This window comes from Onychomys torridus, chromosome 8, assembly GCF_903995425.1.
Source record: "Onychomys torridus chromosome 8, mOncTor1.1, whole genome shotgun sequence".
NCBI lineage: Eukaryota > Metazoa > Chordata > Mammalia > Rodentia > Cricetidae > Onychomys > Onychomys torridus.
In genome coordinates, this window is record NC_050450.1 from 41,605,744 (window position 1) to 41,618,811 (window position 13,068).

The 13,068-nt window shown below is 48.2% G+C and overlaps 1 protein-coding gene across 1 annotated transcript; it reads right to left on the bottom strand.

The window, feature by feature from the left end:
• Positions 1-463: 463 nt before the first annotated feature.
• On the bottom strand, positions 464-3,286 carry Sowaha (sosondowah ankyrin repeat domain family member A). The gene has a single exon (XM_036195984.1). It carries the CDS (start codon positions 2,919-2,921, stop codon positions 1,263-1,265), a length of 1,659 nt encoding a protein of 552 aa, XP_036051877.1. The 5' UTR covers positions 2,922-3,286; the 3' UTR covers positions 464-1,262.
• Between the last annotated feature and the right edge of the window lie 9,782 nt (positions 3,287-13,068).

Here is a 13,068-nt window from a genome sequence, read left to right on the forward strand (position 1 = left end):
GACTAAGGTTCTGCATTTGCTATTTCAAATGGTTTTTGAAAAATGGATATCATACACTTATTTGTTCAGAACTTTCATATAAAAGAGTAATGATCGTTTCAATTACTATGTTTTTTTTTCTGGAATAATAATTTTTTTCTTTGAATAGTCACCCATTGCACTGAAAACCACAGATTCAGAATTCACAATTAAGTTACAATTTTAAAAAATTAAATTTCATGCCAAATCAAAGTAGCCACTGATTAGTGCGAAACACATTTACATTTCAGAGTAGTTTAAAAATTATTTAACAAAATGTCTCTGTTAATCACGTTTACTCTCAAGATGCACTTCTTTTGGTTTGTTTGATTTTGCTTGTTTTGGGGTTTTTTTGAGGGGGGGGCGTTGTTTGTTTGTTTTGTTTTGAGAGAGTCTCTCTGTGTAGCCCTGGCTGTCCTGGAACTCACTCTGTAGACCAGGCTGGTCTAAAACTCACAGAGATCTGCTTGCCTCTACTCCCAAGTGGTAGGATGAAAGGTGTGGGCGACCATGCCCAATCACACGCTTGTTTCTCAATATTTGATGTTCACAGTACAATTGGAATTGGTTACATTCATTAGGGTCACAATGGTGTTCCATGCTCAAGATTCCAGAATCTGTGCTGCCTACGATGAGGTAGATAAACTTTAGTGTTGTTAGCTAGGACCAATTTCCTTTAGACTCGACTTTTTAAAAGATAGATTTCCAAAATAGTCAGCAAAAGACTGAAAATGTCTTTGTACTGTGCCTAAAAGTGGAAAAAAATAGAATTTCAAAAGGTATTATCAAGGTTTTCCGTACCTCATTTTAATTTAAAAACAGAGTAAAAGCATCCAATTACAAAGCCACTACAGATCTTAAAGTCACCATCTTTGACCCTCTAGAGAGCCTGGGTCGACTTCTGAATTGGGATATCTGCCCACACGAAGGCCTCTGGTTAACACCTCCAGGGGCCAGACCAGCTGCTGCCCCTTAGCATTTGACCCTAAACTTCAAGTTCCCTCCAAGTTCAGGTCTGACTGCTCGGTTTCTTCATAGGAGCCTCTCCCAGGGGACAAGAATCCAATCTCTGTACACACATCAAAGTTCAGACAGAAGGGGGAGGCCCGTCTGGGCACAGGCTGCAGTGGATAAAGTTGGAAGTGAGACACAGGCTGCAGGAGTCGGGCCTGTCTTGGACAGGCTTAGATGGTATGGCACACGCCCTGGTTGGTCACCCAAGGCATTGGTAGCTTAAAGGCCATTCAGGTTGGAGGGGGCAGACTGGGCATTAAACCAGCTAAAGGCCCCGGGGTGGGTCGACGAGAGATTTCGTGGAAGGATGGCAGGCCACCACGGATCTTGGTCTTTTTTCGGGGAGCCATGGGCGAGGCACCCAAGAATTTGCTAAAGGAGCTTGATTTCTTCAAGCCCCGGGCCAGGTCCTGGAGCATCAGGTCGTCGGCCAGGACGCCCAGAAACGCGCTAGTGGTGGAGCTGAGGATGGTGGCGGCCACCTGCACGGGGTGCCTCGACACAAGGCTCCCACTGCCACCACTGGCGGCATCAGGCTCCGTCGTGGTTCGCAGGCCAGGGTCACCAAGTAAACGCCGCAGCGCGTAGGAGGAGCCAGGCTTCAGGTACTGGTAGGCACGACGGCCGCTGTGGTCGCGGACGTGCACTTGGGCGCCCAGACGCACCACTAACAGCACGGCTGCATCCTCGTGGCCGTGCAGGGCCGCCAGGTGCAGCGGCGTGTAGCCACCGTGTGAGCGCGCGTTCACGTCCACGGGAGCTCCTCCACGCCGGGCGACCTCCACCAGCTGTAGAGCCATCTCCCGGTCGCCGCTCTTAGCTGCCCAGTGTAGAGCAGTGAAACCCGACATGAAGTCACGCTTGGCAGCCAGGCCGCTGTCCCGCAAGAGCAGCCCGTGCAGCTGGTGGCTCCAATGGCCGCTGGCGGTGCGCACCAGCCACTCGTGCTCCGTGGGCTCCAGCGGCACCGCGGGCGGCGGCGGCGGCGCGGCAGGCACCTCCTCGGTATCGGGGCTCAGCAGGCGCGGGCCGGCGCGCGACAGGCGCCTGAGATGAGGGGAGCGGCCGGGTCCCAGGTGCAGGCCCAGACCCGACTCCTCTACCGAGAGCCGCCGCAGGAGCATCGGGGAGGCCCGCGGACTCGGCTCCTCCGACCGCTGCCGGCGAAGGCCTTGCTCCTCCGCGCGGATGCGCAGCGCCGCGGGGCCGGGGACCACGCAGCGCACCGGCAGCATGCAGGGCTTCTGCGGTGGCACTTGCGCCCTGGGAGGTGCAGGCTCCGAGTCTGGCGACTCTGTGCTCGGCGGCGAGGCTGCCCCCGACGGCACACTGGCCGGTGCGGCTACCTCGGAGACTCCCTCCGAGAGCCAGGGTAGCTCCTGATCCTCGGGTCCCCAGGGCTGTGGCGCTGAGTCTGATGGAGCCCCAAGCTGGGTGACCCCTGAGGGTGGGGACCCTGAGGCATGCTGTAGCTCGGATGATGAGGACAAGTCCTCCAGCTGTTCCTCGGACTGTGGGGAAAGGGGAGCTCCGGGGACGCAGTTGTCCTCGGCTGGGAGGGCAGTGCACTCGGCCTGTGTGGCTGGCACCCCAGGGCTGGAGGGGTGCGGGGGCTCTGGTCCCTCCCGCGGCCGCGGCTTCTTTCTCAGCACCACGAACTTGACCCCGTCCAGCTCCTTCACCACCGCCACGTTGTTGACGAACTTCTTAAAGCGGTCCCTGCGGGCTGCGCGGCAGCGCGGGTCCCCAGCGTCCAGCAGCGGCTTGAAGCGGCTCAGCAGTTCCGAGTTGCGCACCTGCCCGCCGTGCTCCAGGAGGAAACCCAGCACCGCCGCCTGGCTCACCCCTGCGGCTGCGGCGGCGGCAGCGGCGGCGGCTGCCAGCGCCATGCTCGATCCCTGCGCCTGCGGGATCGCCCCGGCCGCCTCGCCAGCCTCACCTGGGGCTCGGATCCCCGAAGCTGGAGACCGCAGTCACGCCCTCCCCGCCGCACTGGGACGACTCCGGGCGAAGGGCGCTTGGGGCTCCTGCCCTCCGCCTGCGCCTGGCCGGGCCCCCAGCTTGGGGGGTAGGTTGCTGCCGAGAGGTCCTATCCAATGGGTGCTGGGTTCCATGCCCCTGAGCGGTGCTCGGCTTACAGGTGACAGCTGCCACTGGAGGTGCGGAGGGAATGGGGGAGCGGAACCTCTCCCAGCTGCCCCCACCCCAGCCGCGGAATTAAAGGCGCAGCGCTGCTCATCAGCTCCACTCTTGGTTGCTAAGTGGGTGTGTTCCCTGGGGATGTTGCTGTACAGGGGCGAGGCGTGGATATTTATTCCCTTCAGCAGTATTTACCACAAAATAAAAGCAACATATTACATATGAATCTCCTTAATATATATATGTATATATGTGTATATATGTGTATATGTATATGTATATGTATATATATATAGCATCAATAACGCTCCAATTTCTGATGCGTTTCATACAGGAAAATGGAGTCATGAAATTCACTGAGAACAATTCGCTATGTGTGACGTTGAATGCATGGTACTCGAGGCTCACAAGTTTAGAGAGCAGTTTTCTCATGCTAAAATAATATTGTTTTAAATAAAGGTGGAGCTTGAAAGTTGCATTTTTCTTTATTATTCTTTGAGTGGTGTGTGTGTGTGTGTGTGTGTGTGTGTGTGTGTGTGTTGTAGGTCAGAAGCCAATCAGTTCTGGCTTTCCACCATATGGACTCTGGAGCTCGAATTCAGGTCATTGGGCGTGGTGGCGGGCACTTTTACTCACTGAACTATTTCAAACACACCCCCTTTATTTTGTCTCTGTATGGACCTCAGGTTGGTATGGACCTTGCAAAGCCACTGCCTCAGTGTTCTGAGTGCTAGATTATCGGTGTGCACCAGCAAGCTTGCCAAAAAATAGCCCATTTTAACATAGGACTTCAGGAATAAACCCCCAGGAAAACACAAAGAAGGAAAAAATACTACCAGAAATGACCATTAACATTTTAAAATATTTTCTTCCACTATGTATGCATATATCTGTTACATTTTAAAATAAAAAGGCAAAGTAGGAACTATACTGAGGCATTAAGTATGGAACCCAAGGCCTCCCAAATGCCTGACTACACCATCACACCTCCAGCCCAACCTGTTTTTAACTCTTCAGTTATGTCACAAATATGTATTGAGGACATAACTTGTGTGGGACCTTTTCGGGCTTTGATATATGTTCACAGAGATAAAAGCTTCGGCCTAGCAGAGTTCATTTATCAGGAGGAAACAGAAGTTGTGTAATATGCTATGTGCGTTATAGCATACACTACAAATACTATAGGAAACAGAGCATGCTCAGACTCCGCAGGGACAGGTGGGGAGTGTGAGCCGGGCAGTCGGGGCAGGATTCATGGATTCAAGGTGGAACTGCGAGACAGCTTCAGGTTAGGGAGTTATGCAGATGGGAAAGAGCTTTTTTTCAGCCTAGGACACCGGCAGGGTGGGGGCGGGGCAGCTTGTTCCACGTTTGTTGTTTTCAACTTTATGTGTGCACACGTGGCGGGCACGGGCATGCCTCAGTGCAGAAATGGAGGTCAGAGACTTCATCCAGGGCCTGTCTCCTTTCACCATGTAGATTCTGAGAGGACAACTCTGCTCAGCCACCTTGGTGTGTTTGTTTTCTGAGAAAGTCTCTCATATGACTCCTGCAGAGGCCTCAAACTCCTGCAGAGGCCGTTCTTAAACTCCTGACCATCCTGCCTTCACCTCCTAAACGCTGACACGGTGCCAGCCGTGCGTGTGCGTGTGCGTGTGCGTGTGTGTGTGTGTGTGTGTGTGTGTGTGTGTGTGTGTGAGAGAGAGAGAGAGTGTGTGTGTGTGTGTGTGTGTGAGAGAGAGAGAGAGAGAGTGTGTGTGTGTGTGTGTGTGTGTGTGTGTGTGTGTGTATCCAACTAGAATATTTGTATTCCCAAGCTGTCCTGAGACTCACAATCCTCCTGCATTACCCTTCTAAGTGCTGGGGTCACAGGTGTGTGCCATCAGGCTGGGGGGGTCTTGTTGTTTTTGTTTTTTTGTTTTGAGATTAGGTCTCACTATGTAACTCTAACTGAAACTTACTATGTAGACCAGGCTAGCCCAAACTTATAGAGCTCCACTTGCCTCTGCCAATACCTGAGTGCTGGGAATTAAAGGTATGTGCCTTTAGGCCTGGCCCACTATGCTGGGCGTTAGAGTAGTTTGAGTGGTGTCTTTTTTTCTTTTCTTGAGACAGGCTTTCTCTGTGCCCTGGCAGTCCTGGAACTCGATTTGTAGACCAGGATGTCCTTGAACATTGATATCTGTCTGCTTCTGCTCCAGAGTGCTGGGATTAAAGGCATGTACCATCATGCCCGGCTAGTTTTGTTTTGTGTATGTGCTTTGGTGTTTGCCTGAATGTATGTGTGAGGGTGCCAGGTCCCTGGAACTGGAGTTACAGACAGCTGTGAGCTGCCATGTGGATGTTGAGAATTGAACCTGGGTCCTCTGGAAGAGCAACCAGTGCTCTCAACTTCTGAGCCATCTCTCCAGCCCGTTGTTGTTTTGTTTTGTTTTTTAACTTTAAAATTTTAAATCTAATTTTATGTGTATGAGTGTTTTGCCTGTGTGTATCTGTGCAGCACATGCATGCCTGGTGCTAACAGAGGCATCAGCTTCCCAGGAGCTGCAGTTATGGGAGGTTATGAGCTGTGTCATGCTGGGAATTGAGGTCAGGAAGAACAGCAAATGTTCTTAACCACTGAGCCATCTCTCCATCCCATCATCTCCTTTTTTTTTTTTTCTCCTGCCGCCATGTGAGTCCCAGGGACTGAAGCTTGGTCTACAACCTTGGTAACAAGCACTTTTATCCACTGGGCCATCTTACTAGCTGGGTCTATGTGGTTTTTGTTGTTGTTGTTTTGATTTTTTTTAATGTTATGCTACTGGGGCAGGAGAAAAAGATGGGAAATTATGGGGCTGGAGAGATGGATCAGAAGTTAAGAGCACTGGCTGTTCTTCCATCAATTCCCAGCAACCACATGGTGGCTCACAACCATTCATAATGAGATCTGGCACCCTCTTCTGGTCTGCAGGGATATGTGCAGACAGAACACTATACATAATAAATAAACTAAATCTTAAAAAAAAAAAAAAAGGGAAATTATGAGGACAAAGGAGGGGAAAGGAACCTGGAGCCTGGCTGAGGTCTCTCATCATTAATAATCAATAATTTCAGCACAATTAATATTTGATATGAAGATTGTGGACAAGGAGCTAATATTACTTTTATAGAGAGATATTTTGCTTTACAATAATAATGAATGCCGGGCGGTGGTGGTGCATGCCTGTAATCCCAGCACTCGGGAGGCGGAGGCAGAGGCAGGTGGATCTCTGTGAGTTCGAGGCCAGCCTGGTCTACAGAGCTAGTCCAGGACAGGCTCCAAAGCTACAGAGAAAGCCTGTCTCGAAAAACAAAACAAAAAAATCATGAAAAACCAGGCATGGTGTCACACACATATTTAATCTTAGCACTCTGGAGGCAGAGGCAGGCAGATCTCTGAATTTGAGCCAGCCTGGTCTACAGAGCAAGTTCTAGGACAGCCAAGACTACACAGAGAAACCTGTCTCAAAAAAAAAAAAAAAGCAAATCAAAAACAAACAACAATAAACAATAATAATTGGCCAGGCTGCTTAAATGTATATGACTTAGCTAGGGCCTAGTTCTATAGTTGGTTTTTTGTTTTGTTTTGTTTTGTTTTGTTTTTGTTTTTACTCTTTACTCTTCAGGGTCCCACCATCCAGCTCCCAAATAATCACACAGAGACTTACTCTTTCTTATGAATGCCTAGCCTTAGTTTAACTTATTTCTAGCCAGCTTTTCTTAATTTAAATTATCTCGTCTACCTTTGCCTCTGAGATTTTATCTTTCTCTATTTCTGTATATCTTTTCTTTCCTTCTTATTTTGTGTCTGGCGGGGCATCTGAGTGGCTCCTCTCCCAGCTCCCCATCCTTCTTCTCCTTTTCTTGCTCCTCCTTCTTCTTTCTTCCCCTTCTGTTTATTCTCTCTGCCTGGCAGCCACACCTGAATCTCTCGCTTGCCTCATTATTAGACCATCAGGTGTTTCAGGCAGGCAAAGTAACACAGCTTCACAGAGTTAAACAAATGCAACATAAAAGAATGTAACACATCTTTAATATTCTACAACATAGTTTCTCTCCAAGACATTTTCTGGGACTCTTACTGGCCAGGTTTTGCTTACAGTGGAGACATCTGGCCTTACTAACATTCCAGTGACCCTGAATTCTACTAGATTACCTGTAAGCCTGTCAGGTACCCCTCAGGAACCACCTGTGGTCTCATGTAGGTTTCTGACAAACTCTTTAAAGGCAATAACTTCAAAAGCCACCAGAATGGTTTATCTGACTGTTATAAAGACAATTAAATGCTATTTTTCTTTTTAAAAAAAACTTTTATTGATTCTTTGTGGATTTCACATCATGCATTCCAATCCCTCTGCCCTTGCAACCTCCTCCACAAAACAAAACCAAATTTAAAAGAAAAATCAAACAAAACGAGAGAGAGAGAGAGAGAGAGAGGATCTTGTTGTGGAAACTGTAGTGTGGCCTGTTGACTCACAGTTTACTCTTTAATCTGTTCATCTTTTCTTGCAAGTGTTCATTGCCACGAGTCACTGGTCTGGCTCAAGGCCCCTGGCTTCTGCTACACCACTGCTACACCGATAATGGGCTCTCGCTGGGGCTCCTCTTGCCTGTCCTGTTGTTGTCCTGTGTGGTAGAGAGCCCGCTGTTTTGGATCTGTAGGTTCATCCCCTTTGCCTGCTCCAACAGTTCACAGATGAGGTGGATGTTGGAGTGGGCCATCTCTTAGCTCTGGTTCTGGGCCTGGGTGGTAGCTGAGTTGGTCAGCCCACCAGCTTTCCCTCATCTTCACTTTCCAGCACTGCCTCATCTAGCTCACCCAATGCAGCCTGCAGCAAGGAGCGGGGCCAGTTCTCCTGCTCCCAGGTCCTCAGAACCCGTCTTTCTCACCTACACCACCAGGGCAGCTCTGCTTTTCTTCTGAGAGGCCCTGTCTTAGTATGTGTTCAGTTCTGTTTTTGTTTTATCAACTTGACACAAGCCAGGGGCATCTGGGAGGAGGGAACTTCAGCTGAGAGACCGCCTCTATCACATGGACTGCAGGAAAGTCTGTGGGGCACTTCCTTGATTGATGGTTTGTGTGGGAGGGCTCAGCCCGTGGTGGGTGGTACTTCCCCTGGTCAGGTGGTCCTAGGGGAGCAAGCCACGGGGAGCAAGTTAGCAAGCAGCGCCCCCTGGCTTCTGCATCAGTTCCTGTCTCCAGGTTCCTATTTTGAGTTCCTGCTCTGACTTCCCTCAATGATGGAATGTACCCTTAGATATATGTAAGCTCAGTAAACCTTTCCTCCCCAAGTTCCTTCTGGTCATGATCTTTATCACAGCAATAGAAAGCAGACCAAGGCATGGCCACACCCATCCTCGTGGCTGGGCCTTATTTTCTTTCTGAATATGACACTCTTCTAAACTTCCTGCTTAAAATCTATATGAAAACAACTTTACTAAGCCCCCACTCTGCCTCATCCTCCGTCATCCTGAAATTCTGTTCTGTATTGAAGTCAAAGATCTTGTGTCACTGAGCTGAGGTCCCTGAAAGATGAAGGGACTCTTCATACGGCCTCCGGTGACAGTGTGGAGCTGTGATAATAGTGTCATTTCTATCTCAACATTATCATTTCTTACTTTACTCTATTTTTATGTCTGCAGGTGTGTTTCCTTCATGTATGTGCATCACTTGTATGATTGGAGCCCACAAAAAACAGAAGAGAACATTGCATTCTCTGGACCTGGAGCTACAAATGGTTCTGAGTCTTGATGTGGGTATTAGGAATTGAACCTGGGTCCTTTGCAAGACCAGTAACTCAGCCAGTAACTTCTGAGCCATCGCTCCCGTCCCATGTCACTTTTTCTTAAAATCTACCCCAAGTGACACCCTAAGAAAGCCTGCTACACTTCTCTGAGCCTCTGACACTTGGCTTTTGTCTATAGTTGACTCCAGAAGCATCCGTTTATCTGTCTGTATGTGAGGCTGTGAGCCAGGACCTCTGTGAAGAGGCTGTAATCTGCCTTGAGGAACTTACCACTCAGTGTAGCAGAGAAAAGCTGCCAAGCCATTCTGCTAGCTCAAAAGATGGACTCTCCAAGTGCCTGCTGGGAGGGTGACTCTAGGACAGTGGATGGGGAATGTGGGAGGTCCTCCCAGGAAGATGAAGACTCCAAAGGAGGACTAAAGGCCAAGTTCAAGGCAAGGCTGTGCCGAGCCTGTTTGCAGTTGAGGGTGTGTCCCACAGCTCCAGGAGAAGATAGTACTGGGTGAGAACACCAACCATGGGTGAGAGGCCTGGGGTGCTAGTTTGGACTTTATCCTGTTTATAGAGCGAGCTTGCTTTCTTTCTTTTAGTTTACTGAGTTGGAGAGACGGCTCAGTGGTTAAGAGTGCATACTGCACTTGCAGAGGCCCTGAGTTCCCAGCACTTATATAGGGCAGCTCCCAACCACCTGTAACTCCGGTTCTGGGGGATCTGACATCTCTGGCCTCCACAGGCACTTGCATATACATGTAATTAAAAATGAGAAGAAGGGTTCAAGGATAGCTCAGTGGTTAAGAGCACTTGTTGCTGCTACAGTACTCACCTGGCAGCTCATAACCATCTATGAGTCAAGCTTCAAGGGATCTGATACCTTCTGCTGACCTCCCTGGCCACCAGGCACGCTTATGGCACAAATACATATATATAGGCAAAATACTCATACCCAAATATAAAATAAATATTTTAAAAGTAACATATTTATATTTTATTGTTATCATTTTGGGTTTTTTTTTGTTTTTTGGTTTTTTTGGGTTTTTTTTTTTTGCTTGAGGCAGGGTCTCACTCTAGCCCAGCCTGACCTAGAATTCACTCTGTAGCCCAGGCTGGCCTTGAACTCAAGGTGATCCTCAGTTCTGCTTCAGGTATGGGTCACCACACCCAGCTTGGCTAATTATTTTCTGATTGCAAAAGTCAGTATTTATGTTTTCCCAATTTGCAAGAGTTTCCACAATACAAAAAGAACAACTGAGCATGTATTAGAGAGGCACTCAGTATTTTCCTGCTGGATTTCATGTGGGATTTATTATGATTGATTGATTGATTGATTGATTGATTGATTGATTTGGAGACTGTGTCTCATATAGCCCAGCTTACCCTGGAAATTGATAACCAACGATGACAGCTAGGAGTACCTGAAGAGACACTGCCACCCACTCCACACACAAATAGCCAATGATGACTTTGAACTCCCAGTGTCCTGATTTCCCGGCCTCTATCTTCCAAGTAATAGGATTACATTCACCACTGTGCTAGACTCCTATGTATGTATGTATGTATGTATGTATGTATGTATGTATGTATTCATTCATTCATTCATTCATCCATTCATTTTTGGTGATGCTGGGGGCCAAACTCAAGGCCTTTCACACTCAAAGCAAGTGTTCTGCTGCTGAGCTACAACCCAGCTAGAAACCCTATGCAGATGGGATCAAGCCACACATTGTTTCTTTTTATTTTATTTTATTTTGGGTTTTTGAGACAGGGTCTTTCTATACAGCCCTGGTTGTTCTGGAACTCACTACAGAGACGAAGTTGGCCTTGAACTCACAGAAATTTGCCTGCCTCTGCCTCCCAATTTCTGGGATTAAAGGTGTGTGCCACCACTCTTGGCCATTTTACTTTTAAAGAAATATTCATTTTTATTTTACATGCATGAGTGTTTTGCCTGCATGCATGTATGTGTACCACATGTGTGCAGTATCGCTGGAGGCCAGAATGGGACATCAGGTCCTCTGGAACTGAAGTTACAAGTGGCTGTAAGCCACCATGTGGGTGAATCAGGGTCCTCTAGAAGAGCAGCCAGTGCTCTTAACCATGGAGCCATCGAACGCTCCAGCCCAGTTTCTTTTTCTTTATTTCTTAAATATTTCTATAGTTAGGGCTGGAGAGATGGCTCAGCAGTTAAGAGCACTGACTGTTCTTCCAGAGGGCCTGAGTTCAATTGTTGGTGGTTCACAACCATCTGTAATGATATCTGGCACCCTCTTCTGGCCCGTAGGTATACATGCAGACAGAATACTGTATGCATAATAAATAAATAAATCTTAAAAAAAAGAAAACATTTTTATTGCAGTTAGTGTGTGTGTGTGTGTGTGTGTGTGTGTGTGTGTGTGTGTGTGTAAGAGCCACAGTATATGTGTGAGTGCTGAAGACAACTTGTAGGAGTTGGTCCTCTGCCTCTACCATGTGGGTCTGGAGATCGAAATCCATCTTGGCTGCAAGCCCCTTTACCTGCTGAGCCATCTCACTGGCCCCTCATAGCGTTTCCTAACCCAGTCTCCTTATAGATTGGTGCGATCAGTGCTGGGATAGATAGATGACAAAGAAGTTGGCGTATGACAGCAGGGCCCCGTGAGGAACAACGAGAGTGCTAGGGGAGCCAAGAGTATGCCAGAAGCAAAACTTGGATTCTATTGCTTTGCTTTCATTTTTAAAGTCAGCCCCCCCCCCTTTTTTTTAAAGATATTTGTTTCAGAAGCTACTCTGAATAATTTTCTTGCCCCCCCCTCCCCCCGTAAATTGCTGAGGTCCTTGGAAAATCTTTCCCATGACCTCATATGTAGGGAAGCCTCAGTCAACTTGGGTATTTTTTAGATGCAGAACACCTGATAGAAAGCCTGCCTGGCATGCATAGGCCCTGGTTTCCATCCCAGCCCCACATGAACCAGGCATAGTGGTGCATGCCTGTAATCCTAGCATTCAGGAGGTGGGGCAGGAAAGGTCAGAAGTTCAAGGTCACTTTAGGCTATATAAAAAGAGACTCTAGCCAGTCATGGCAAACATGACTCTGGCAGGCCTTACCCTTCTCCCCACTCCCTCAGCCTTGCTAAAAACTGTTAGATGACATCCCTAAAGCTAGCCCCCAAGGTCTACTATCTTATTTGGCCACTTCCTCCTCCTGAGGCTGACCACCAATGTCCAGCTATCAAAGTATTGAAGTCCAGCAATCAAAAGCCCCCTTTGGCTGCCCTAATTAACATGCCCAAATTAAAATTAAATACCTCGTCCTAACATATGGTTTCCCCTTTATCTTTATAAACTGCCATTTTCCTATGGGCCACTTCTGTCTCCTCTCTATCCAGAGGCAGACCTTTGTTCCCCTCTGGGACAAATATCCCTCCCCAGCTGGGTGTGATGGCACACATCCTTAGTCCCAGCACTTGGGAGGCAGAATCAGACAGATCTCTGAGTTCGAGGCCAGCCTGGTCTATAGTTAGAGTTCTAGGACAGCCTAGGCTACACAGAGAAAACCCTGTCTCAATATATATATATATCCCTCCCCACTCTCTCTTGTTCCTGTCCTCTTCTATTTCTGGTCTTTGTACCCCTGGGGCAAATAAATCTCCTTGTGCTGAGAACTTAGTCTTGGGAGTCTGAGAAGATACCATTCCCTTTCAATGTAGCTAGTTCAAAGCCAGCCTAGGCTGCTTGACATCCTGTTTAACAGAACAAAGACCTTGGATATTTGTTACAGCCCCCTGTCCTAAAGGCTGGAGGGGAGCAGAGAGGTCAAGCCCGTCAGCACTGATGTGCTTTGAACTCATCTTTGTCCCCCAGGAAGAGACAGGGGATTAGATACTGATTGAACAGGAATTGCTGCTACAGGCAAAGTGAATTGACAGTGCTCAGCACATGCCAGGCTTTGAGCCACACAAAGCAGCTCACCCAAGGTCACAGATCATAACTGGCTGAGTTTGACTTGACTCACAGACTGCCCTCACTGGTTTGCCATGTTTAGTTAGATCTCCGAGTCTCTAAAATCATCCTTCTGAATGCCCAGTAAGTAAACTTAAGGAAAACTCCAAAGAATTAGCTTCTGTCTTCTTGGACATCTGAATATACTCAGTTT